The sequence below is a fragment of the Spea bombifrons genome, chromosome 11 (assembly GCF_027358695.1).
Source record: "Spea bombifrons isolate aSpeBom1 chromosome 11, aSpeBom1.2.pri, whole genome shotgun sequence".
NCBI lineage: Eukaryota > Metazoa > Chordata > Amphibia > Anura > Pelobatidae > Spea > Spea bombifrons.
Genome location: NC_071097.1, coordinates 16,241,552 through 16,268,160, shown reverse-complemented (window position 1 = coordinate 16,268,160; position 26,609 = coordinate 16,241,552). Strand labels below are relative to the sequence as shown.

Genomic DNA, 26,609 nt, shown 5'->3' with positions numbered 1-26,609 from the left:
TTCACTTAGACTTGATGACAGGAATTTTCACTTTTATTTTTTGTTCCGCAAAGAACATTCAGGGATAACAGGTTATAGGGACATGAATAGTTACAGCTTGTTGGCCCAATGAAAAATCAGCCATTTTCAGTCAAAAATTATTTTTTCTCGTATTTTGAGGCACTTACTTCCACTGTTTTTTGGCTTATTTTGAATCCTCAAAAACCAGTGTCTTTTTCATGCTAAATCACTAATACTATGCTGATATGTTATATCATGGCTCCATCCTCAACAATGAGGCTACTTACATAGTACTTTGATCCTTATATCTAACAAGCAGCCACCTTCAAGTGCTTCAGTCCTGTCAACACTAACAAGGTTTTTAGTATCCTCTTGTCCTCTTTACACCTTACCTTAACCCATCATTTTAGCCTCTGTCTTTCCACTGACCTACTCAAATCGCCATCAACTACTGCCTTGTTTCCTTTCAACTCCTGGCCCCAAACTACTGGAGCATTGTAACCTACCTCTTCCTCACTGCTGGGCCATTTGCAATTCAGACGCACCTCACCAAAGTATGTAACAATCTTACCACTTACCACTTACTGTTGATAACCCCATCTCCTGAAAACCCTCAGATCCTTCCTCTTTAACCATGCATTTACATCTCTTTCTATGGCACCTGTTCCTCTCACCTAGTGCTCTCAGTTAGTGCGCCTTGGAGCTCAGTTTTAAGACCTCTACTCACTTGTCAATCCACACCTTCTTTTGGGCAGCTAGTGTCTTGGGGATTCCAGTACTACCTTTTCTCTAATTTACCTTTCCTCTCCTGACCTTTCATCCTCTCTCACCTCACTGCTTTCTGGATGGCACATCAGTGACAACATAAAATTACATGAAATAATTTATGGAACAAATGAATACATTTGACATGCGAATATAAATGCTCTTAAACATAATTTGGTAGCTATCTGTAATCTTTTGTGTTCATTAGTGTGTGAAGTCCAGTACCATGGAATTCAGGTTCTAAACCAGGACAGAAAAATAAAAACATCAAAACAGTCAATGTAATCACATATCTAGTAGACTAGAACTTCAGTTATTTTTGTGGTTTTTAATTTTATTTATTTAACTCTTTAAATGTCTAAATACTTTCTACATTATTTTGTTTTATTGTCGCTATCTGTTTTTTCAATTTTTTGTCCAGTAAGAAACTGCCAGATCCCCCCTTGAAAACTCTCATTTCCAAGTCCATATACATAGGCATTCACGGCAGGAGAAATCTTAGCTAAAACAGCTGGTATCTGGAAAGAGAAAAAAAAAGTATACATTTATACCAGTATGTACCAAGATAAAAAAAAAACACACAAATTTGCACCTGATGCAATATTGAAATAATGTGGTGTTCAATACCCTTACATCTCATTACTTGTTTTTTTATATGGCAAGGAATGTATTATATAAACAGCAATAGTTCATTTTGAATCAGAAATATATTTAATTATGAAACATTATTCCCCCCATTCTTACCATGCGGAGTTTTGGAGACAAGTGAGTTGCATCTTGAATGATGGCATAAAAGCACAGCAGAGAATATGGACCCCAGCATACAACCAATGATTTTATTGGTAAACTTGTGTTAAACTGAACAAAAGAAAAAAAAATGTAAGGGAGACAAAAAGAAAAAAATATTTGTGTAAGAACTGAAGTACTGAGTACTGAATTACTTATAATTAAAAGTACTAGTCAAGCAGGTATTTACTATATGTAAATATATAGCCTTGTGGCATCACTATTGCTGATTTTGACCCCCCCTTTAACACGTAAATCATTTGCATGTTTATAGGGAATTAATTGGACAGAATTATAGTATTGAGTCTTAATTCACATGTAAAGGGATCCATTATTTTTGTATTTCTCAATGAGCACACTGAGCTTTTACCAGGAGACAGCAAAAATCAAATGATTCAACTTCAGAGCTAGATTTAAACCTGAGGCACTCATAGGTAAAAAATACAGGGACCCATCTCATGGTTCTATAGGAGTATCAAGGCTTTTGTAGCATTAGGCATAATTTAGATGCATTGTCAATAAAATGTATTTAATTTTTTATTTTAACTTTTTATTTTCACTAAAGCTCCAACTTTCACCCCACTATCCATAACTTCCTGATCATCTAACTGAGAATAAAGTATCAACAGCTGCATGAAGACCCAGTTGGAGATGTTAAACTAAAGTCATTTAAACCAAGTCATTTCCCATTGAATATTTATAGCATTACAGATGTATCAAAGAACAGGTTATATAATTGTTCCAAACATTATATCATGAGACATTCAGAGGCTTAAAATTTTTATGGCTTTAAATGTCATTCTATTTACTCAACATAGAACATTATACGATCCCCAGAGGATATTTTGGAGCTTCTACTAGAATGAAGGCACTATCATGGTTACAATACCTTGACTTGCCCACTTTTCTTCATCTTCTGGTGAATGGACTGGTACGCTGTCATCATGATGAAAAGAGGAATTAAATATTCGAAAAAGGCCAAGGGGAAAAGAAACGAGATGAAATTTCTATTGAAATAAAGAAAAAAATGTGTTATATTCAAAAAATGTGATATGAAATCTATCTTCAAATGTTCAGTCGTCATTTACAGTACTCATAGTGCCAAAGTGGGAACTTACAGTTATGACTGGCTAAAAATGTAATAAATTATACCTGTACACTGCCACAGTGGATCTTGTACGTGTCAGAGCTTTGGAGTCAGAATCAAATTTAGCGGCCTTACCTTTCATGCTATCACTCGCAAAACAACTTGTATATTCACTAATATATACTATGTATGGGCATTTGCATGCCCGTACCTGTAACTTTAAAATGTAACCACCACCCTGGATAACAGCGCTGTAAACATGTATGTTGAAGTGATGTAGAGTGCTGTGAAAAAAGTACTTGCTCTCTTCCTGATTTCTTTTATTTTTGCATATATATCACACGTGAATGTTAAAAATCAAACTAATCTTAATATTAGACAAAGATAACCCAAGTAAACACAGAATGCATTTTTTCATTGATGATTTCATATAAAAGGGGAAAAGCTAGCCAATCCTACCTAGCCCTATGTGAAAAATATCAATTAAATAGAACGTAAGTGCTAAGTAAAGTAAGCTAAAAGGCCTCAAAAAGCAGTACATGATGCCACAATCTAAAGAACTTGTAGAACAGATGAAAGACAAAGTTATTGACTTCAGTCTGAAAAGCATTACAAAACCATTTATAAGGCTCTGGAAGAGCGGTGAGTGGTGAACCTTTCCAAGTTGCATGGCATGGTCTTAAAATGGCAGTTCATGCTCAAAAAACTTATGCCTGAAGAAAAACAGTTCTGCCAAGAAAAGTGGGACAATATTCCTCCACAGCTGTGTAAAAGACTCATTGGCAGTTATCGCAAACATTTGATTGCAGTTGTTGCCAGCAAGGAGGCCACAGCCAGTGCCCCTAAACCTTCAAGTCTATGGGGACTTGCATAGAGATCACAGTGTGATGGGTGCAGGGGAATGTTTCATGTTTCTCACTCTTCTCACAAGCTGAAAGACAAATCAGCAAAAAAGAAAAAAAGTGTTAAGAAAAATCACTAACAATAAAAATTTGTAAAATACAATAAATAAAAACAATAAAGTGAGCTAAGTGATGTCATTGTGACATCACTGTTATTAATAACATGTTCAAGAAGCCCCTAAGAGGACCTCTAACCATGCATTGATTTACAAAAATAAAAAAAATAAAAAAAACCTTACATCCCATTGCCCTAACACTACATCTGAAAAGGTATAAGCCTCCTGCCCTTGTTCACAACCCTCAAACCCATAAGTATAAAAAATACTACCCTATAGGGTACTTTATGTAAGGGATGGATATAGCCCTATAGAAAGAAAAATAACCCTCCAACCTTTAAAAACAAAAACACTTTTAATAAAAGTAACACACCAAAATTAGACAAAAAAATCAACAATATTAATCATATATGATTGCTAACAGCAATCACAATCCTATTATTCCAGTACATGCTAAAATCTGGGTATGCCTGGGTATGATAGGAGTGTGATTGCTGTTTGCAATTATGTATATATATATATATATATATATATATATATAATAATGTTATTGAATTTTTCTGTTCCATTTTGGAGTGTTACTTAAAAAGTGTGAATATAGATATATATAATTGCTAACAACAATCACAATCCTAACATGCCCAGGCAACCAGTACATCCTAGAACCTGGACGTGATTTCAGCCTCCCTATGCCATGCTACCCCCCATTACACGTACACACCCATGCCATTCACAAACTACAGCATAACACCTATCAGTCTCACACACTTACTAATCCACTCTCACTAAATGCTTTCCTACCTTTCCTTTGTCACTGTCACTTTCCCTCCTCCTCTTCGTTCTTCCTCTTGGCTCTTCTTCATCTTCTCTGCCCTGTCCTTCCGGGGCAGTGAGTGCGGTAGGCGGTGGGCGTGGCTTCAGTGTTGCACGTCGGGATATGACATCAAATCCCGACGCACAGCATCAGTTGCTGCAAGCATTGCTCCCTTGATTGTCTTTAAGCCGGTTAGTAGGAGATCTTTGTCTGATCTGTTCATCTCTGGAGGGGTGCTGGTGTGGTGGCAACCCCCTGATGACCGTCACCCGCTAGGTATGCTGCTGGATGTAGGGTAAATGCAGCTAAACAATTTTGGCCGGGTTTCTCTGCCTAACACATACCCTATGCAAAAAAATCTAAGCAACACAGAAGTGTGGTCACATAGCTGCATGAAGCCCCTGAAAGGATAGTCTGGGTTGTCTGCTTTACGGAAATATATACTTGGGTATTTTTGGTTTATTTGTTTAAAATTAGAGTTGCAATCACATCATACCCAATGTAAAAATTCTATGGCTTTGAAAAGAATAATGTACACCTTATATCAGGGGTGTTCAAGTTTTTTCTACAGTGGGCTACTTCATCAGAAATGTATGTGTGCATGGGCGTACTCATTTTTTACTGAGAGAAAATATGGCCTTATATGGCGTTATAATGCATATTAATACAGGGTTAATTTGGCGATAATGAAAAAAAGCGCGTGACAAACAGTTTTTTGACCAACTTTTATATGTCATTCTATTAATACTAATTTACTTAAACAGTAAAACAAAGTCAGTCCACAAACCATTTAAAATAGCCAAATAAAAACTGCACAAGGCTGGAGCACACTGTGGGTACAAACTAGATTTAAACCGGATTTAAAACTGAGTTGATCAGGGCTGGAATAAGAGCATCATGGGTCTGGTGCTGAGGATTTTGGTGGCCATTTTATGGAAATAAATAAAATAGACAGAATCTTAACTCCTCGGCATCCATGTGTACTGGATAAAGATGGACATCAGTGCTCGGCAGATAATACAAGATCTTATATGATGGGATTGATAGTACATCAGTACACTAAAAAAACACCTCATCCACTGGACACCTGAAGCCACAATTTAGTACCACCGATCCTTTTTGATAAAAAATGCAGATTGAAACAGATTAAATAACACAAAACCTTTACTTTTCCTCTTACTGATTTCTGGGCCTAGAACGTGTTGTCCTCTGAAGTGACTAAAAAATCAGGAGGGCATTTTATCACTAAATATGTAAAAAATAAATAGTTTTTAAAGTAAATTTATTCCTACAGTACGTAAAGTGCCAGGAAACAGATGACTAAACACATACACACCAGGACAGGCTCTGCCACACTGACACCCAAACACACACACCAGGACAGGCTCTGCCACACAGACACCCAAACACACCAGGACAGGCTCTGCCACACCTACACCCAAACACTAGGTCCGGCTTTGCCGCATCGACACCCTCACACACACACACACCAAGACAGACTTTGCCACACTGACACCCAAACACACATACATACCAGGACAGGCTCTGGTACACCGACATCCAAACACACCAGGACAGGCTCTGCCACACCGACACCCAAACACACACCAGAACAGGCTCTGCCACACCGACACCCAAACACACACACACACACACACCAGGACAGGCTCTGCCACACAGACACCCAAACACACCAGGACATGCTCTGCCACACCTACACCCAAACACCAGGACCGCCTTTGCCACATCGACACACACACACCAAGACAGGCTTTGCCACACTGACACCCAGACACACACACACCAGGACAGGCTCTGGCACACTGACACCCAAACACACACACCAGGACAGACTCTGCCACACAGACACCCGCATCAGGATGGGTTAAGCTACACAAAGCATAAAAAATGCTTTCCACACTGCTTTGTTGTTTGTGTATTTGCCCCCTTGTGTATTGATGCACCAGCCACATCCCCCCTTTAGTATTAATGTACTCCCCACACACCCTTGTGTATTGCCCCATGTGCATTTGTGCCCCCAGCCAGCTCCCTTTGTGCATTTATGCCCCCACACCCTTGTGTATTGATTTTTATGTAATGCCACAGCCAGCCCCCTCCCTTGTGTATTGACGTCCCCTCCCCCCTTTTGTACTGGTAAAGCCCCCCATACCCATGTGTATTGTAGGTAGCAGCAATAGCATCCCTGTGGGCTGCACCTCTTAGTCCGGCAGGCTGCATTTGGCCCGTGGGCCGCACATTGGCCACCCTTGCCTTATAGTATGTTCCCTTTAAGTGATGGGAAAGTTTGGAAATTCTATATAAAGGACTTTGTGAAAATTAATATTGGTGTCATTCTCAAAACTCTTGGCCACAACATATATATATATATATATATGTTTATGTGTGTGTGTGACGGCCCTGGGTTAATAAGTGCCGTCCATAACGGTTATTCTGGACGGGACTTATTAACCCAGCGCCGTCACAAAGTCGCCGGCACGTTCTTCATCCCGAACGGCATAACCTTAAACTGGTACAAGCTGAAGGGGGTGATGAAGGGCGACTTTGGAACGGCTGCTGGGGCCAGCGCGATTTGCCAATAACCCTTACATAGGACGAGGGTGGTGAGGAAATTCCCCCGAGCAATGCGATCTAATAGTTCGGCTACTCAGGGCATGGGGTACACATCAGTCGTGGTCCTGTCGTTTAGTCAACGGTAGTCTACATAGAAGTGGGTCGTGCCGCCCCGCTTCAACACTAGCACTACCGGGGAATCCCAGGGGCTGTTAAAGGGTTTGATCACTCCTAGGTCGAGCATCTCCCGTATCTCGGACCGCATACCTTCCCTTGCGGCCTTGGGTACCCGGTAAGCTGCCTGCCGCATGTAGTGTAGTAGTGTACCCAGGGGCGGTGGAGAACTGAATAGCTAAATAGCCTCTATGCCCTTCGGCCCCTGAAACTCCGGCAGCGGAAGATCCTCCGAATCCTCGGCTGCCGGGGCGCAGATAGCAGCTACCTCCCCTGGCCGTTCCTGGTAAGCCTTAAGCATATTTATATGGAAGGCTCGTTGAATCCTCTGGTCAAAGCATTTGGCTACTAGGTAGGTAGTGACACACAGCTGTTTCACAACCTGATAGGGGCCCTGCCAGGCAGCTTGTAGCCTATCAGCCTTAGCCGGCTTGAGGAAAAGGACCTTTTGTCCAACTTGCATAGTGCGGTCTCTGGTGGCGCGATCGTACGATCGTTTTTGCCGACTCTGCGCGGCGTGAAGATTTTCCCGAACCATTTCCGTTAGGTCCTTCAGTTAAAATGTATTGTACCACCGGGGTACCCTCAGTAGTGGCTCTTCCCTCCCAGTGGTTCCTGATCAAGCCTAAGGGCACCTGGACCTGTCTCCCATATAACAACTCAAAAGGAGAATACCGAGTTGCTTCAGCGTTCCATTGAACCTCTCACGTACGCCAGTCTTCTGAGGGTGGTAAGGGGCCCTATACATGGGCTTAATCCCGCACAACCTCCACAGCTGCTGGGTAATCTCCACGGTAAATTGGGTCCCCTGGTCGGAAATTATCTCCCAGGGAAAACCAACCCTGGCGAACACCCAGAGTAGGGCATCGGCTACGCTCTCTGCATTTATATTGGATAAGTGGGCGGCCTCGGGGTATCGGGTAGCGTAGTCTACGACCGTTAGTATATATTTCTTCCCGGAAGGGATGGGATGGGGTAGGGGCCCCATCAGGTCTACTCCTATTCTACTGGCTCATCTATGATGGGTAGCGGGTGTAATGGGGCTTTCGTTTGGTAAGTCTGTTTTCCTACTCGCTGGCAGGTGTCGCAGGTACTATAATACCACTTGATATCCTTTGTTAGCCCTGCCCAGAAGAAGGACCGGGTGATGGGTTTGGTTCCTACCCAAATGGCCTGCCAGGGGAATGTAATGCATGATCTCTTGCCGATATTTTTGCGGCACGACCAGCTGGTGTTTGGGGACACTGGTCTTTCCCTGACCATCGGTCAGCCGGTATAACAGTCCCTGGTCCCATTCAATTCTATCTCCCCCTTGTCCGCCGGGATCTGTCCCGGCTCGGTCTCTGTACCCCTGTAAAGTCGGGTCGTGTAAGGTCTCCTGGGCAAAGTCAGTGGAGGACGCCCAGGGCAGGATAGGGGTAGTCGGGGAACAGTCTGGGGAAATGTCGGGGTTAGTCATACTCACTGGGGTCTTGTCCTCAAGTGCGTTGTCCGCCCTCTGTGCTTGCTGGCGGGTTAGAGCCGCACAATGCTCGGGACTGGCAGCCGGTTCGAACGTGGTGGTGAGGTGTTCCAAATCATTCCCCAGGAGGACTTTGGCGGGTAGGTCCTTCATGACCCCGACTACCACTTTGCAGGCACTGGTTCCCCAATCCAAACGTACGGCAATGGCGCGGCTGGTCTGCTCGGTAGGGGCGACCATCCTGGGTTGTATCAATGTGATGGTAGCCCCGCTATCCCGTAGCCCCTTAGCGGGGCGTCTGTTATCCCACACAGCCTGCTGATGATGGAGGCAGTTGTCCGGGGTGGCTGCCTGGACCGCGTCAGCGTGCAATACCCCAAAGTCCTCCTCGAGCCAAGCGTGGGGAGGGGGAAGTCGTGGAAACTCGAGGCAGTGGCCCGCCACTTGGATCGGTCCGGTATGGGCATATGCACCCAGGCGAAGAGTCTGATTGGCCGGGCACTCTAACTTTTTGTGTCCGACTTGGTTGCAGCCGTAGCCTCGGACACCGGATGATCGATGGTCCCGGAAGCTGGCAGTCGGGCAAAACTAGGGTTCCAGGGAAGTAACAGACTTTATTGATGGAACACACGGGCTTATATACAGGTTAGGTGATAAAAAGGTCATAAATCAGGCACACATCTTCCCACCCGGCCCAGACAATTCGGCGCCACGCTTAGGCCACCGAGCCCCACAATGTCCGTATAACTTTGGTCTTCATTCTCAGGGTGGATAGCTCGGGGTCCAGGAGACATCTGGTCCGAAAAGCGGTGTGATCGGTCGAAGGGACACCGAGCAGCAGGAATTCAAAGTTTCCCTGGGACGGACAGCGGGATAGCCAGCGTGTGTGTGATAGCCACGCCAGCTGATTGCCGTTCTTCTAGCGGCTCCAGCAACCAGGGATCCCCAGTCTCTGCGGGGGTGTCTGGGCTACGAGAGCCGAAGTCCGTGGGTAGGGCAGGTGATACATGGATGGGGTAGGACAGGAAAGGGAACGGAGTATGGACAATACACAGCACACATAGAAATGTAATACATCCTGCAAACATTAACCGGTCAGACACGGCATTATTTTGGGGAAGCGCCGTGGTGGACTAGCAACACCTCTACCAGTAAGGGCTAGGTGATTACATTTTTTTCTGCCATTCAAGGACACAGTATGGTGCCGATAACAAACACAAGCGTATATTATACATATCTCACTATCACACTGATTCACATATGCACACACATAAAATTCATTTTATATTATAGAAATTATTAGGAAGCCTTGGGAACCATGCTGATTTTAGGTGTAATAATATAATATATTTATGGTCCTTATCAGACATTAGCAGTCTCAGACAATTGAACCCCTCCTTTACCAAACATGAACAGTCTCAGACAATTAACCTTTTCCATTAATAGACATGAGCAGTCTCAGACAATTAACCTCTCGATTACCAAACATAAGCAGTCTCAGACAATTAATACCCTTCATTACCAGACATGAGCAGTCTCTTTTAGCCCCATCCATCACCAGACATGAGCAGTTTCAGACAAGTAACCCCTTCTATTATCAGACATTACACACAGTTGGAAATACAGACAAACACAGTCACATACACACCTAAATGGTGGGTATGGTGGTGACGAGAAGTGATGTTGGGGACCATAAATATGGAGAGGGGTGATTGTGGTGCAATATGAGTAATAATGGTAAGGCATAGAAATGATGAGGAGGACTATGATGATGGGGTATGAATACGGTGGTTGGGGGAATAATGATTGTGCACTGGAATGATGTTGAGGGTATAATGATGATCATATATAGGCAAACCCAGGGGGCAGGAAGAGGAGGAAAGAGTGACTCGTTTATGAAAAAGTTTTCAGCAACCACCCAGTGCCCCTTTCTTCCACTCCTTGCCACCATCCGCCTCAGGCCGCCCCAGACTGCAGTGGCAGGAGCACAAGGTGTTGATAGCGGTACCAGCCCTTAATGCCGAGTGCCAGAATATGACATCATATCCAGGCGACAGAGAATCCCGCACTCCCACCGCAGGACTTCAGCAAGGTAAGTGAAAAAGAAAGGGGGAGAGATAGTAATTGAATGATATTATTGAAATAAATAAAGAGAAATATATAAGGGAGAGATAATGAGGAGGAGAAAGAAAGGTGGCAATTTCCATCTAGGTTCTGGGCAAGCCATCTGGATGTAACTTGGGTGATGAGCAAGTCCTGCAGTTCTAATAACACGAATTTCCTTGTTATTTATCTTCTTTCCTCAAACGTCTGTAAAGGTATAGTGGGGGCACAATTATCCATTCTTTCCTGCCGCAAAAGGAGCTAGCTAAGGCTTTTCCCCACTCGCTCAGCTTAAAAGTCAGAGCACCGGATGCCACTGTTTGGGCCCAAAATGGCACTGACAAGCTGTTTGGGGGCAAATCTGGCAATGTGAGAAGTGAGTGACATGTTACATAGTGAAGTCATGGGCCCAAGGAGGTGGAGTGGTTGCCATAGAAAATGAGTTTTGTTAGAGGGGTTATGTTTGTTTAGGGGAGAAGTTAGCAATATAGCCACACCTACCTGAGGGATACCAAAAAAGTGCCCCCTAGGGTTGGCCCTGTGCATACCCACTAACTCTTTCCCCAACATGCATACACGCACTGTTACAACATTCACATACAATTACACATGTATACACACACCATACGCCTACATATACACATACTATTCTTGACATCAAACACATACCCATACATATACACACAGCCCCTGCAACACCATACACTTATACATACATAGACATAGCCACTCTAACACCACGCACTTACACATATAAACATGTAAGGATACAAGTAGGCACTCACACTCTAACACCATACACTTAAACATACATGCACGCACAGCTTAAAATCATTAAGTTACATACACAAAGCAACTGTAACAATATACACATATTTTACAAACAACGGCAAACCTCAATGAACAGAAGCAATGTTGTAAAGAAAAGTGGGCCAAACTTCCTCCACAACAATTAAGAGACTAACAAAGTCCTAAAGAAAACAATGACTTTGGGTTATTGCTGCTACAAGGTGTTTCTATAGGCTATTGAATCATAAGATGTACTTAGTTTTTCACACATGGCTTCTCTGTTTTTGGTTTATTTTTGTTGAATAAATCATGACATGTGTTGTTAATCTGAGGCTTTATTTACCCAATTTTCAGACCTGCTAAGGAATAGATGATTGATATTGTGTCCTGGTATGTAAAACCATAGAATTCACACAACTGTATGTGCATAAACCAAATAAACTAATCTTGACTACTTACAGCATACTTCAATGACCCTGTTATGTGCATAATGGTAAGAACAAGATATTATATTACAGTGTTGAATCTTGAGGCTTTGAAATAAAATGACTAATCTAACCATAGATCCACTTTTTAGTGAATAAACTTTACTTTAGTTATTCAAATGTGAGTCGGGGGTACTGGCATGCATGCGCATTCTGGGTTATAACACATTGTGGGATTGTGAATAGGGCAAAGCCATATCTTCCATGATACAAGATTGGTAGGTGCCCCAGCTGCCACAAGATAAGGGGTGAGCTAGAGGTGTGCACTGACAATGCATTTGTATCCCGTTCTGCTTCCAAAAGGTGATGTGATGTCATTGCAGGACCTTCAAACATGCCCTAGATGCCAAAGGAACTAGTAATGGCTCTGGATGAGACATTGAGTGTCCATGTGCACTATACTATTTGGCAGATAAGCATTTTATTATGTTATGCCAAAAGAAGAGGGGTGAAGACAGGACAGTCCTGGCACTTTAAAGCCAGTAGCTGCCTGATGACATACATCGATCAGCCATAACATTATGACCGCCTGCCTTATATTGCGTAGGTCCCCCTTTTGCTGCAAAAACAGCCCTGACCTGTTGAGGCATTCACTCCACTAGACATCTGAAGGTGTGCTGTGCTATCTGGCACCAAGACATTAGCAGCAGATCCTGTACGTTGCGTGGCGGGGCCTCCGTGGATGCATCCTTGTGCCATGCGTTCTCCAAGTACATACGTAGCACCCAGTAGCACCCAGCCATCCATGTGACATAAACAAAATGTGATTCATCAGACCAGGCCACTTTCTTCCATTGCTCTGTGGTCCAGTTCTTATGCTCACATGCCCATTGTAGGTGTTTTTTGCAGTAGACAGGGGTCAGCATGGTAATGCAGCCCCACACACATCAAACTGCAATGCATTGTGTGTTTTGACACCTTTCTATTAGAACCAGCATTAACATTTTCAGCAATTTGAGCTACTGTAGCTCATGTGTTGGATTTGACCACACGGGCCGTCCTTCGCCCCCGACCTGCATCAATGAGCCTCGGCCGTCCATGGCAATGTTGAAGGTTCACTATGTTACCTTCCTTGGACCACTTTTGATAGGGAACAACCCACAAAAGCTGCAGATTTGGAGATGTTCTGATCCAGTCGTCTAGCCATCAAAATTTGGTCCTTGTCAAAGTCACGCAGATTCTTACACTTGACCATTTTTCCTGCTTCTAACACATCAATTTTAAGGATGAAATGTTCACTTGCTGCCTAATATATCCCACCCGCTGTCAGGTGCAATGATAACAAGATTATCAGTGTTATTCTTTTCACCTGTCAGTGGTCATAATATTATGGTCGATTGGTGTAAGTGCAGGAGTGTGTGGTTCTATCAGCTTGCTGGGTTTTAACTAGACTTGGACACCGGCCAACTCATCATGTTCGTCTTCGCGCAAGTCTTTGTGGGAAAAAAAAAATCTTCTTCATATTCCAAGTATATTCGCCCGTTCCTGTGTTCGGTTGAATATTCGTGTACATTTTCCGTGTTCGCGGTATGCAGCAGCTTTGGCGCCAGGATTTTAAAGGTCCGTAAGAGAAACTCTAATGGTCGCTGGCAGGGGCCTCCTCTTATCAACCAATGATGTGCAGCTGCTTAGGCACATCCTGGTGCCTAAACTCAGCCTGGAAAGACCACTGGTCACCCCGCTCCAAGAGTTAAAAGTCCGTGGGAGTGACTCCCTGGCATCAACCAATGAAGGAGCCCCCTGCCGGCGACCAATAGAGTCGCTCGTTCAGACCTTTAACTCCTGATGCTGAAACTAGGCCTGGGGAGACCATTGGTCTCCCCTCTACAGGAGTAAAAAGGCCCGTACGAGCGACCAATAGCGTCGCTCGTACAGACCTTTAACACCTGACGGTGGAACTTGGCCTTGGGAGGTTCCAGGAGTTAAAGGTCTGTGCGAACAACACTATTGGTCGCCGGCAAGGAGCTCCTCTGGCATCACTCAATGAAGGAGCTCCCTGCCAGCGACCAATACAGTCGCTCGTAAAGACCTTTAACTCCTGACGGCGAAGCGCCACCATTGGTCTCCCCGATCAAAAAGTTATGACTCTGACTCCTTGCTCCAAGAGTTAAAAGGTCCATACGAGCGACTCTACTGGTCGCCGGCAGGGATTTCCTTCATTGGTTGATGCCAGAGGAGCTCTCTGCCGACAACCAATAGAGTCGCTTGCACCGACCTTTAACTCCTGACGCCGAAACTTTGCCTGGGGAGGTAACAGGAGTGAAAGGTTCATAAGAGCAACTATTAGTCGCCGGCAGGGGCCTCCTCTACCATCAACCAACTGGTTGATGCCAGAAGAGGCCACTGCCAACGACCAATAGAGTCGGTCGCATGGACCTTAAACTCCTTGCATGATCCTACGGACTTCTGCTCCCGTTAACCCCTGCGATGCTGCGTAGATAAGGTAGGCTAGAGGGGGAAGGGACCAGGGAGATTATTTGGAGATATTAACGAAGACGAGCACAAAGATTCTTCGTGTTGCTTGTCTTCGTGTACGTTTTGCCACCCCCATGTTCGTTTCTTCAGTATTCGGGTTAAACAAGAAAAAGCACCCCTTGTGTTCGTTTTCATGTGCGTCCGAATCCAAATGCACAAGTCTAGTTTTAACCCTGTGTGCAGGATGGTCAGTCCATGTCTGATACGTGTTGCTTAAAATAGAGGATGATATATTTTGCATTTTAATACTTGTTATTTAAATATTATGCTACAACTCAAACATTATTTAGCAAAACAGGTTAGCATCTATATGAGAAACACATTTGGGTTTAGTAGAAATACTGAAATGCTGGTAAGCATACATTAAAATTATCCAAAATAATCATAATAAATCTTCATTTTAGGTCATCTGCATAAAGTGGTTGTAACTTTTGCTTACTTATCTGCTTTAGAGTAGTCCAATGTGCAGCATGTCCTCAAAGGTTCATAGTCATATTCACCCCAGCCAAAGAGAGGCATGATGGACCAGAAGGCAGAGAACCCCCAGAGAAACATTACCACTGATATAGCTGTGCTCCAGTGTAACTTGCTACCTGAAACAAAATATTTCATTATTACTCACATGGGTGCATTCACTAACCAAGGAATGTGTGTGAGATATGAACATTATAGGGAGTCACTCTTTTATAAGGAATAGTGAAATGAGGTAAGAGTTCCTTATGAATAGTAAGAGTTCTTTATGAACTCCCAGTGAACATTAAATATATCTGCAATGTTTCAGTTCATCACAAAATTGCACTTACGGGTACAATGTTGGTGGTAACGATCCCAGGCTATTGCAGCACAAGAGCTGATACTGGATAGAGCAGCTACAAAACCTTGGAAACCATGAATTTGGCATCCTTCTGAACCATAGGGCCAGTATCTATAAAGCAAAAAGCAACAAACGTAGGTACATATATCTATTTAAATAAATCCTGGCAATCCATGCTATCCAAAAATATGAAAGTTAATCTATTAAAATAACACATTACTAAATAGCATCTATCTATGTCCATGTTTACCTTGAATGTGATATCACATTAGTGAGGCATCCATGTTAGGGTGACCACATCTACCATATTTCCTAGGACACATAATTTTTACATATTGCTGACCAGTGCATTTAAAATACTGCCCTGCAGTACATGCTATGTATGCTGTATCTTAAAATTACTGCTCGATTATAAGGTGACCCCCCCAAAAAAAAAATTTTGGAAAAAAAGAAAAAGCCTGAATAGAAGACTACTATATCAGAAAAAAGTTTTACTAGTAAGTATTAATTCACATGTAAACTATTTTTTCATATTTAATAAAAACTATGACTGAGAAAAATGCATTTTTGTTATGCCTTATGCCCCCTATATGCCACTCTGCCTCCCAGATATGCGTTTTAACCTCCCTATATGCCACTCTTCCTCCCAGATATGCCTTATATACCCCTATATACCACTCTGCCTCCCAGATATTCCTTTTAACCCCCTATATACCACTCTGCCTCCCAGATATTCCTTTTAACCCCCTATATACCACTCTGCCTCTCTGATATTCCTTTTAACCCCCTATATGCCACTCTGCCTCCCAGATATGCATTTTAACCTCCCTATATGCCACTCTGCCCCCAGATATGCCATATATACCCCTATATACCACTCTGCCTCCCAGATATTCTTTTTAACCCCCTATATGTCACTCTTCCCTTATACCCCCATATGCCACTCTTACCCTCCCCCGACTTACCAGTGCTTCCTTAGACTTCTCCCTGTGCTTCAGATTCCTTGTTGTATAGTGGGTGTGCGTGATGCGCACAGACAACCTCCACTGCTGCTGACGGCACTTCCGCCATGGCTTCTATGAATGAGCACCGGAAGGTCATGTGGCCCTGGCGCTCCATCATAGAAGCCCTGCAGCGCCGCAGGGGATCTTTATCTTAGTCTTATAGTCAGAAGACGACCTTGAATATAAGACGATGGTTATTTTTCAGAGCGTTTGCTCAAGCAAATACGGTATATGCGTCCTGGAAAACATGGCTGATGTGGTCACCCTAGTCCATGTACATATCAGAGAGAGAGAACATAAAGATCAGAGCAAGTGTAGCTGTGACTGATCCTATTGAGACCCAGGTGCCCTGCACTCCCCGCACTGCACAAACAGTGTCTGCTTCCCCCGATAAAGGCTTTACAGGGTATACTTGGTTCTGACACAAATAAGCTGTTTGCGTGCACTAACAAGCTCAGTCCAAAAGTGGCACAGACAAGCTGTTTGGGGGATAGGATGGCACTGATAAGATGCTTGGGGCCAAGGCACTCAAGCTGTTTGGGGCAAAGGTGGCTGTCACACGTTGTTTAGAGCATTGGTGGCACATATTGCTTATGAGCATGTGTAATTGTCTGTGTGTGTGACCATGGATGTGTAAATAGGGTGAGATAGAGTGTGTGTGTTAGTGAGTATGAGTACATTTCTGTAATTTGTGTTTACATATGTATGAGTCTATGTTGGATTGGGGCAGGGGGCAAAGATGGCACATACCAGCTTTTTGGTCAAAGTTGGCACAGATAAGCTGTTTGGGGGATAGGATGGCACTGATAAGATGCTTGGGGCAAAGGTGGCTGTCAAATGTTGGTAAGGAGGCACATGTTGCTTATGTTGTTTGGTGAAGTTGGGGGGCTCTTTGACCTTGACCAAATACACTCTTACTGGTTCTTCCTCATGTAATAAATATTAATGGTTAAAGAACTGTGTAGTAGCTCAGTGATAGGCATTGCAAATGATCAATTACATGTTGATAAGAGAAATATAAAACTATGGTAGTTTTCTGCTTTATGATTTTTTCTATTATGCTTCCCTCAGGTTTGCAAATACATTTGTCTTGATGAAACTTGTGGTTTTTATCATTTGCAGTTTTTTTTTTTACCTCAGAAAACTGCAAAATGCAGCAACCAGTGCATTAATACACAGTCCAGTGTCTGCCACAGCAAGGCTGATTATTAGCAAGTTGTTAGGTGTTCTGAGATCACGGATTTTGTAGAATGAAAGGATTGTCAATCCATTTAAGAGGAACCCGAGAAGAGCTGTAAAGCATAGAAAAATGCAGATATCAGGTAGGAAATAATATTGTTTAGTCCCATACTTTAAATAAAACACATGGAAAGAAAGCTACTTCATCCCAAAGCACACCTAGTACCATACAGAAGCCGCATCATTAGCTTTCAGTATACAAACTGGAAATTCTGGGATTGTTCCTTAAAGCCTTAAAGTAACGTAAATGTCGGGATTTATCCAATCCTATAATAAATGCTCTCACAATGGGTGGGTTTAATGTACTTTTACTACTAATACAAAATGTTGAACTGAAAAACAAGGCCACTTTGTTGAATCAAAATCTTAACCATAACCTTAACCTTTCTAATCTTGGTTCAGCCCTACAGCGTGACTGGATGATCTGATTAAATGCCATAGCTCAGATTCTTAATTTACAAGCAGTGGCAAAAACAGACCAGACTATACAATAAGTGGTGATTGTCAACAAGGTACTCTTTTGCACCAGTTATCAATAAAAGGGAATAAACTTAATATAATATGCACAAAAAAGAGATGGCTTCATATTTTTTCATCCGCTGATGTCTTGAATGTTTGTATAAATTATTGAAATTTATTTGAAATATACAGGAAATAATTTTGAGACTTCAATCTCAAATGGAGGGCAATACAAGTGGTATATTCTCTACAACATGTCTTTACAGATGAATTAAAAATGTCAACTTCCAGATGCATTGTGAAAAGCACCAGGCTAGCCCAAAGCATTCTGTAATACATGGTGAAGATTACAGGTATATCCAATTCACATGAGTGTTTAAATTCCCTCACTGTATTATCCTTTACCATTTCTGAAGTGAGGCTCTTCAACTTATCCACCACCCTCTCCATAAACTGAAACTTCATTTTATTCTATTACAAAACTGAAATGGCTAAATTGAAAGGTATATAATTAAAACTGTACAAGTGCAACTTGCATATTGTTTTAGATCTATGTGCACAGGGTAATGTGACTGCATATAGTAGGGTCACTGTGTATTGTTTAGTATGCATGTGTATAGCGCTGTGTGACTGCACTGTGCAGCATGCATCATGTAAATTAATTATTTGTGATGCATGTGTATAGGGTAGTGTGACTACGTAAAGGTTAGTATGCATGTGCATAGGATTGAGCCACTGTGTTATATATCTTATTGTCTATATGTCTCTGGGTATGTTAGTGTGTCTGCTTGGGTATGTATGTGTCTTTGAGTGTGTAAGTGCGTGTCTACCTGGATTTTTTAGTGTATATAGGTATACATGTTAGTGCGTGTGTGTCTATATGTTAGTGTCTAGGTATGTATGTTAGTGTCTGTCTGGGTATGCATGTTAGTGAATGCATGTGTGTCTGGGTGTATATGTGTCCCTGAGAATGTAGGCGTGTCCGAGTATGTTAGTGTGCGCCTGCCTTGGTATGTTAGTTCATGTCTGCCTGGATATGTTAGTGTCTGCCGGGATATGTATGTTAGTGTCTGTCTTGGCACATTAGTGTTTGCCTGGGTATGCATGTTAGTGTGTGTCTAGGTTTGTATGTTAGTGTGTGTCTGTTTATGCATGTATTTCTGCCTGAGTGGGTCAGTGTGCCTGTCTGGGTGTGTTTGCGTGCCTTGATAAAGGCTTTGTGACGGAAGCCTCCATCACTGGAACCACTGGAGAGGCCTGACTGCCAGCCTCCTCCCTATTGACTATGGGCCCTGGGTTTCTAAAGACTTCTGTGGCTACCCCCAGCAGTATCATCTCATCACTAGTTGAGGGGATTATCTCCAGCAGACAGCCAGGGTCTGCCACCAGGGAGTGACCACCATTGTTTTAGTCTAATGTATAAATCAGTCTCCCCCCCTATTGTATTGTTAATCCCGTTACTGCCCCTGTTGTCTCTGGGAGGCAGATTAAGGGGGCGGTTTGTGTCCCAATATCTTGTTTTATGTTAATATGTGTTTTGCTGGATATATCCAGCTCTGTGTGTGAGAAATAAGTCAGTCTTCGTTTGGTTTTACCCTACACTGAGTCTCGGCGAGTGACTGGGGAACCGGGGAAAGTGTGTTGTCCCAGGCTAAGGGAGCACAGCGGAGGCAGTCGGTCGGACTAGCCAGCTCCGTGACATTGGTGGCAGCGGTGGGATTTCTTCTTAGTCTGAGGGACACTTCCTTTCTACCGGGATTAACCGACAGGACGGCAGACTTCGGTCGCCTTGACGAGGACATGGATGTGGTATCAGAATTCCAGGGGCTGCTGCGGGTCATCCTCTCATGCTACACCACTACTCTGCCTACAGAACAATACCAGAACCTGAGGCAAGTGGTTCGACGGTCAGTTTGGCAGAGGGCTGTTATATGCCGGGGTCAGCGTCTTCCAAGCTCCGAACAAAAGATTAGAGACCAGCGGGAACTACGGATGTCATTCCTGGGACAGCAACCCCAGGAGCAATGGGTATCCGAATTGGACAAGCTGGTCCAACAGGAGGTGGAGCTGGAAGATCACTATAGAGCTCTGCAGTGGTATACAGAACAAGCATATTGGGGAACTGCGAAAGAATGTTCTCCAGAGGGCTATGACTTCGGTGGCCTGGGATTATTATGGGATAGTCTTCAGGAGGATCCAGACTTCGGCAGTACAGCAGAGTGGCGGATTGAGGACATCCGGGATTTCAGGGAGTGGGACCTCCCAGATGCACTAGGACTTAAAGGTGATTTAGACTTTTTAATTACACAGGAGTGGGAACTGGAGAAGGCATATAAAAAACTGTTCGAACGCGTTCAACAGAATGCCCCAGGGTCCAGGGATTGTGTGGATTTTGTGGATGTGATTGAGTGGTCAGCTGAGGTTGTTGACCCAGGCGGGGTGGATGGGACTGCGGTCTCCACCCCTGAGTCAGAGGGATACTGGGCAGCTAATCCAGATCCGATACTGGAGCTGTGCGACTGTGCTCCACAACCAGATCCAGAGACTGGGGATTTATTTGATTTATTGTCTGAGGATGTTAACCCAAGAGGGGTGGATAACACTGCGGTCTCCACACCTGGGTCCTCAGAATGCTGGGCAATCTGCCCAGATCCCTTAGCCCCAGCTGAAGAGCTGGCAACAGGGCAGAGCGCTGCTAGCTTCTGCCCCCCACCTGCAATGGCTACAGGGATCCAGGGAGATGCGGCAGCCGGCCCTTCTCCCCAGCGGCAGATCACAGGTCCGGGAGCGGAGGAACCGGTCCTCCCTCCCCAGCGGCAGGCCGACCCAGAAGATTCCCTAACCCCAGCTGAAGTGCTGGCAATAGGGCAAAGCATCGCTGGCCTCTGCCCAGCACCTACCAAAGCTGCAGGAATTCAGGGAGATACAGCAGCCGACCCGCATCCCCAGCTGAAGCAGGGAGGTGGAATAGCCGGTCCATCTCCCCAGCGGCAGAACCTAATTCCGCTACCGGATCAACCTGAACTCCCTCCTCAACGGCAGCAGGAGTTATCCCTCCCCAGCGGTACACGGGAGATGGCGCAGCCGGCCCATCTCCCCAGCAGCAGCAGGAGCACCAATTTTGGGAGGGCATTAATGGGCCAAATAAACTGACTGACTATGGAGTCAACCCGTTTGGGGTCTCATCCTATGTCAGTCCAATTCGAAGGGGGAAGAATTGTGACGGAAGCCTCCATCACTGGAACCACTGGAGAGGCCTGACTGCCAGCCTCCTCCCTATTGACTATAGGCCCTGGGTTTCTAAAGACTTCTGTGGCTACCCCCAGCAGTATCATCTCATCACTAGTTGAGGGGATTATCTCCAGCAGACAGCCAGGGTCTGCCACCAGGGAGTGACCACCATTGTTTTAGTCTAATGTATAAATCAGTCTCCCCCCCCTATTGTATTGTTAATCCCGTTACTGCCCCTGTTGTCTCTGGGAGGCAGATTAAGGGGGCGGTTTGTGTCCCAATATCTTGTTTTATGTTAATATGTGTTTTGCTGGATATATCCAGCTCTGTGTGTGAGAAATAAGTCAGTCTTCGTTTGGTTTTACCCTACACTGAGTCTCGGCGAGTGACTGGGGAACCGGGGAAAGTGTGTTGTCCCAGGCTAAGGGAGCACAAGACAGCGGAGGCAGTCGGTCGGACTAGCCAGCTCCGTGACAGGCTTATACAGCTGAAAGTTGGGAGATCTCACATTGGGTGTCTGTCCTGTCCTTGTACTATTTCTACTGCATTTGGTATGCTATTTTCTATATGCTATGTATATGGTATGTACTTTGATGCAATTGCTTCCAATTTTACAAATATACATATTTGTACATGCACCTTTGTTGTCCATGCAGTCTTTGATCTTTTAGGTTAAAGCACCAGCCTCTATTTTACCTTTATTCCTTTTGCACTGCAGTCCCTCCTTGATTAATATGTATGTGTGTCTGCCCATGTATGCGTGTGCCTGGGTATGTTAGTGTGTGCTGAGTATTTTAATGTGTCTGCTTGGGGATTTTAGTATGTGTGGGTATGTCTGCCTGGGTATGCCTGAGTATGTTTGTGTGTGCAGGGAGGGTATTTTTTGTGTGTCTTTTTGAGTATGTTATTATGTGTGTGTCTTGTTGTATTAGTTTAAATATCTGGGTATGTTTGTGTGGGTGTCTGGGTGTGTATGTTAGTGTGTGTGCATGTGTGCTAGTGCCAAGTGTCTAGTTATGTTGGTACGAGTGTCTTGATGTGTGTGTGTCTGGTTGTGTGTTAGTGTGTGCCCCTCCCAATGTCAGGCTCTCAATCTGCCCTTAATAGGGTAGGATCACTGTGCATTGTGTAATTTACAGGTGTATATGGGAATGTGAATGCATTGTGTAGTTTGCATGTGTATAGGGTAGGATCACTGTGTATTGCTTTGTATGGTAGTGTGACTTTTTCTGGTATGCATGTGTATAGCATTGTGTAGCATGTGTACTGACACTCTGAGTTGTTTGGGAAGCATGTGTATAGGTTTATGTGATGGTATAGACATTGCCGGACTGGCTCACCGGGAAACCGGGAAATTTCCCGGTAGGCCGGCAGACCAACATTCAAAGCGGCCGTGGTGCAGCTGCGAGGTTTAAAGCGGTCGTAAGACCGCCTCCGCCGGCCGCCTTAAAAAATTTAAGTGACCGGCGTGCACCCACCTTGTGTCCCACTGGCAGTGCCTCATTGAGGCTCTTCGTCCCACCCCTTTCAAGACGTGACGCTCAAGGGGGCGGGCTCACAGAACCATTCCTTGTGACAAGGAGAGGATCGTCACGTCGGAGGAGAGCAGGAAAAAAGAGAAACAAAAATGTAAGCATTTAAAAGAAAAATATCTAGGGGTTAGAGGAAAGTGGCTGGGTTTTGTTAACACAAAATCAATATAAACAGGGGTGGGTGGCTGAGAGTAATATACATGGCATGGCATCAATAGAGAAGAGGGTGGTTGGATATCACATTAATGATAACCAAAGGGGGGGCTGGCTGGGGGCATCACATTAACCACTACAAAAGAGGTGGGGGCATCACTACACAAGGTGTCGGTGTGGCAGAGCCCATCCTGGTATGTGTGTTTGGGTGTCGGTGTGGCAGAGCCTGCCCTGGTGTGTGTTTGGGTGTCGGTGTGGCAGAGCCTGTCCTGGTGTGTGTGTGTGTTTGGGTGTCTGTGTGGCAGAGCCTGTCCTCTTGTGTGTGTGTATTTGGGTGTCTGTGTGGCAGAGCCTGTCCTCTTGTGTGTGTGTGTGTGTGTGTGTGTGTGTGTGTGTGTTTGGGTATCAGTGTGGCAGTGCCTGTCCTGGTGTGTATTTGGTTATCTGTTTCCTGGCACTTAATAAATTGAACTATTTAATGTTTACTTAATCAGAGATAAAACTCCCTTCTGAATTTGTAGTCACTTCAGTAAACATAACTTTCTAGGACCAGAAATCAGTGAGGGGAAAAGTAAAGGTTTTGTGTTATTTACTCTATTTGAATAAGCAGATCTTATCCCAAAGATATAGTCGCAGAAACTTGTATTGTGGTTGTGATCTACAGAGTCTGTGAAACCCAATTTAATTGTAAGGCCTGACTTCATTCTGCTCTACAGGGGACAATTCCCTGTCCTTCCCCCTTAACAGAGAACCTTTTACATACACACTGGCAGAACTGGAACTTTTCATCTAAAGTTTACTAGTAATTTTAATTCACATGTAAACATTTTTTTCATATTTTATAAAAACTAAAAAAAAGAAAAATGCATTTTTTTGCCAACCTGCCCCCAGTGATGCCTTATACCCCCTTATATGCCACTTTTACCCTCCCCGACTAACCAGTGCTTCAGATTCCTTGGTGTGTAGTGGTGGCAGCCGGTGGAGGTCTGCGCTATGCGCTCAGACAACCTCCGCTGCTACTGCCGGCACTTCCGCCAGGGCTTCTATGAATGATATCCTTCTATGAATAGAGCTGCAGGGAATCTGGATCTTAGTTTTGTAGTCAGACCTCTATTTGAGGTCTGATTAGAAGATGACCTCGAATATAAGACGCTGCAAATACGGTAATTTGGGCCTTTTAACACTTTTGGATTCTGGTATTTTAATAGAAAGAAAAATTAATAATTTATAGTTATTTGGATGGCAAATAGTGTGACTCAGGTATGTATGAGGGCTGCGTGCGGGTACATGTTCTGGACCACAAGATAAAATATATGGGGCGGGTGTTTCCAGTGCTGTTTTTCATTCCCAGTCCGGCCCTGGGTATAGAGGAGAGAAAGAGAGGCAGAGACTAAATTGCACAGAAAAAAATGTGTTTATATCGATTTTGATTGCCATGCACATGACTACAGTGCTGACACAGCAGGAGGGGACCACCAAGCTTTTCTTTGCACATTCAAATGCTTATCCGTCACTGAACATCTGCTGTCAGATGGGAGACAAGGCCTTGTCCCGTGTTCCTTGCAGCAATCTCGTGGTTAACCCATGACAAACAAGGTTTGGATCATGAAGTGATTAGAGTGTAGATGTTTGCTTTATGACTTCTTCTTATAATTATGACCTCTTGTGTCTTATATCACCTTAAAAGCCCTTATATTACAATCACATATACAACGTTTACTACATTTAACATAAAGCTGAAGCACATCAAGGCTCTCTTCACCCTGGGTATTTTTAAATGGCTTACTTGTTTTGAATGCTAGTTTCCCTATGCTACTGTGCAAAACTATTAACAGTTAAGAAATACATATTTTCACTATAATGATCAGTGATAAATTACCGTAATAGTATACATAAATGTGTCACATGAGCTAATACATGCAATTATGTGAATGTATAGGTTTTGCAGCAATTTCTTCCAGAATATGCCATTTCAAAATTTAGTTCTGTGACCCAGGAGGTGCGCAACCACTATAAAGTGTGCACCTTTAGGTTTTTGCTGCAAAGAAAATAAATTAACACTACCTGTAAAGTGGCGATATTACACTTATGTATAAAATCTGGTAATTCTATTTCGATGTATCATTATGCCACAAGCAATATTAGGGATTTTGCTTAACTTGCACTTCTAATATTTTTATACATACCCCTATTTGCAACATTAAGTTATTACTGAGAAAAAAACAAAAACATTATATAACAATCTTGCTTCTGTTTTACATGGTTATCTTGGAATTCAATATTTGAGAGATTAAAACAATAGTGTAAAGTAGCAAATATTCCAATAAACACCAGTTATAACTAGGTATAATTTACTGTCACTTTGCTTGTCTGTGCAACTACAACTTTGCGGATGTGCTTAAAGATATGCCTCTCTTATAATAATCTGGATTGTGTTTGAGGAAATATATGAACTTACCTTCAATCAGCAGTGTTGTACCTATGCCAAATACCTCAATTTCTGTGAATCCTTCTGGTACAGGGTAAGAGGCAACCATGTTTGCAGTTAGGTGTCCTCGTCCTCCCGAAATGTCTCTTGATTCCCCTATTTCAATCACTGGAAAACACTTCCTTTTAAAGGGTGATTTTCACGTGTCACTCCATGCATGTTATTATGTAAAATCTCTTTCTTTTCAGTAGTTATATTTGAAACATCACAATCCCCTAAAGAATTCTCTAATGATGTGAACAAAAGCATGATCCCTCTCTGCTTTGAAACAGTATTTGCATACCATTGTATAAAGAAAGCATTCATTGTGCAGACAACAAGGTTTTTGTGAAGATGTGATTATGAAAAGAAAACTTTTTCGTCTTCTTTTAATGCAACCAGCAGAAAATGAGGTATAAAACAATATGTTGGTATAGGGATGAATACATTTACTTTCTAATTAGCAGAAGGCTGCACAATATGTCATCACATTTTGAACATTTTCTTTTAATAGACAGAATAATGTGTTATGGGATAAAAAATAAAAATAAACTTTCCCTCTGAAGATTCCTTATTAAATTTGCCTAGACTAGGTTTTTACAGTATTATGCCTTATTATTAGTTCTTTACTTTGGCTTTAGCAAGTGGTTAGGAAGAGGCATGAAACATGCTCTGTTTTAGGCACTGTGGTAATGGCTATTTTAATAAACATTATTAATTGTTTTATACCGCACCATCATATTCCACGGCAATGTACAATGGGTAACCAGGACATAACATGTAACAAAATATAACAGGCAGCTAGTGAAGAGACTGACAGAAGGAAGAGATGGGTGATGAAGATAAGTCTGGCAGCAGCATTCATGGTGGATTGTAGAGGGGCCAGATGGGTATGAGGGAGACCAGCTAAGAAATGGTTACATTAGTCAATGCAGGAGATAATAAGGGCATGCACAAGAGCCTTAGTGGAATCTTTTGTAAGGAAGGGATGAATGCTGGCAATTAAAGATTATACAAAAATAGAGGGACTGTCAGGCTCATCATATCTCAGCCCTTACTGGATGTTGGAGTCCATGGCGCAGGAGTGTAAGAACGCACACAGTGTTAGGCAAAAGCTGAATGTTTGAATATAGGTATATTAAGCAAAGCAGATACATCTCACCATAAGTAGCAGAGTAGGAGGCATATCAACAGGGGCGTAACTAGAAGCCTCAGGGCCCTGGTGCAAGAATCTGACTGGC

General features: G+C 43.3%; 2 protein-coding genes across 2 annotated transcripts in view; one reads left to right on the top strand and one right to left on the bottom strand.

Moving 5' to 3' along the window:
- The window catches only part of NDUFV1 (NADH:ubiquinone oxidoreductase core subunit V1), a 587,185-nt gene that overhangs the window by 360,009 nt on the left and 200,567 nt on the right, over window positions 1-26,609 (top strand). The gene's annotated exons all lie outside the window — the stretch shown is intronic.
- On the bottom strand, window positions 1,091-25,503 carry RGR (retinal G protein coupled receptor). The gene is made up of 7 exons (XM_053450588.1): window positions 25,360-25,503; window positions 17,423-17,579; window positions 15,273-15,394; window positions 14,909-15,062; window positions 2,441-2,558; window positions 1,510-1,623; window positions 1,091-1,283 (listed from the first exon to the last, which is right to left on the bottom strand). The coding sequence occupies exons 1-7, from the start codon at window positions 25,436-25,438 to the stop codon at window positions 1,140-1,142; spliced, it is 888 nt and encodes a 295-aa protein (XP_053306563.1). The 5' UTR covers window positions 25,439-25,503; the 3' UTR covers window positions 1,091-1,139.

Coding starts and splice junctions, on each gene's coding strand:
- RGR (XM_053450588.1), bottom strand. CDS start 25,438: ATGGTTGCCTCTTACCCTGTACCAGAAGGATTCACAGAAATTGAGGTA. Junction 17,580..25,359: donor TACAACACTGCTGATTGAAG/GTAAGTTCATAT, acceptor TATGCTTTACAG/CTCTTCTCGGGTTCCTCTTA. Junction 1,284..1,509: donor TGTCTCCAAAACTCCGCATG/GTAAGAATGGGG, acceptor TTCTCTTTCCAG/ATACCAGCTGTTTTAGCTAA.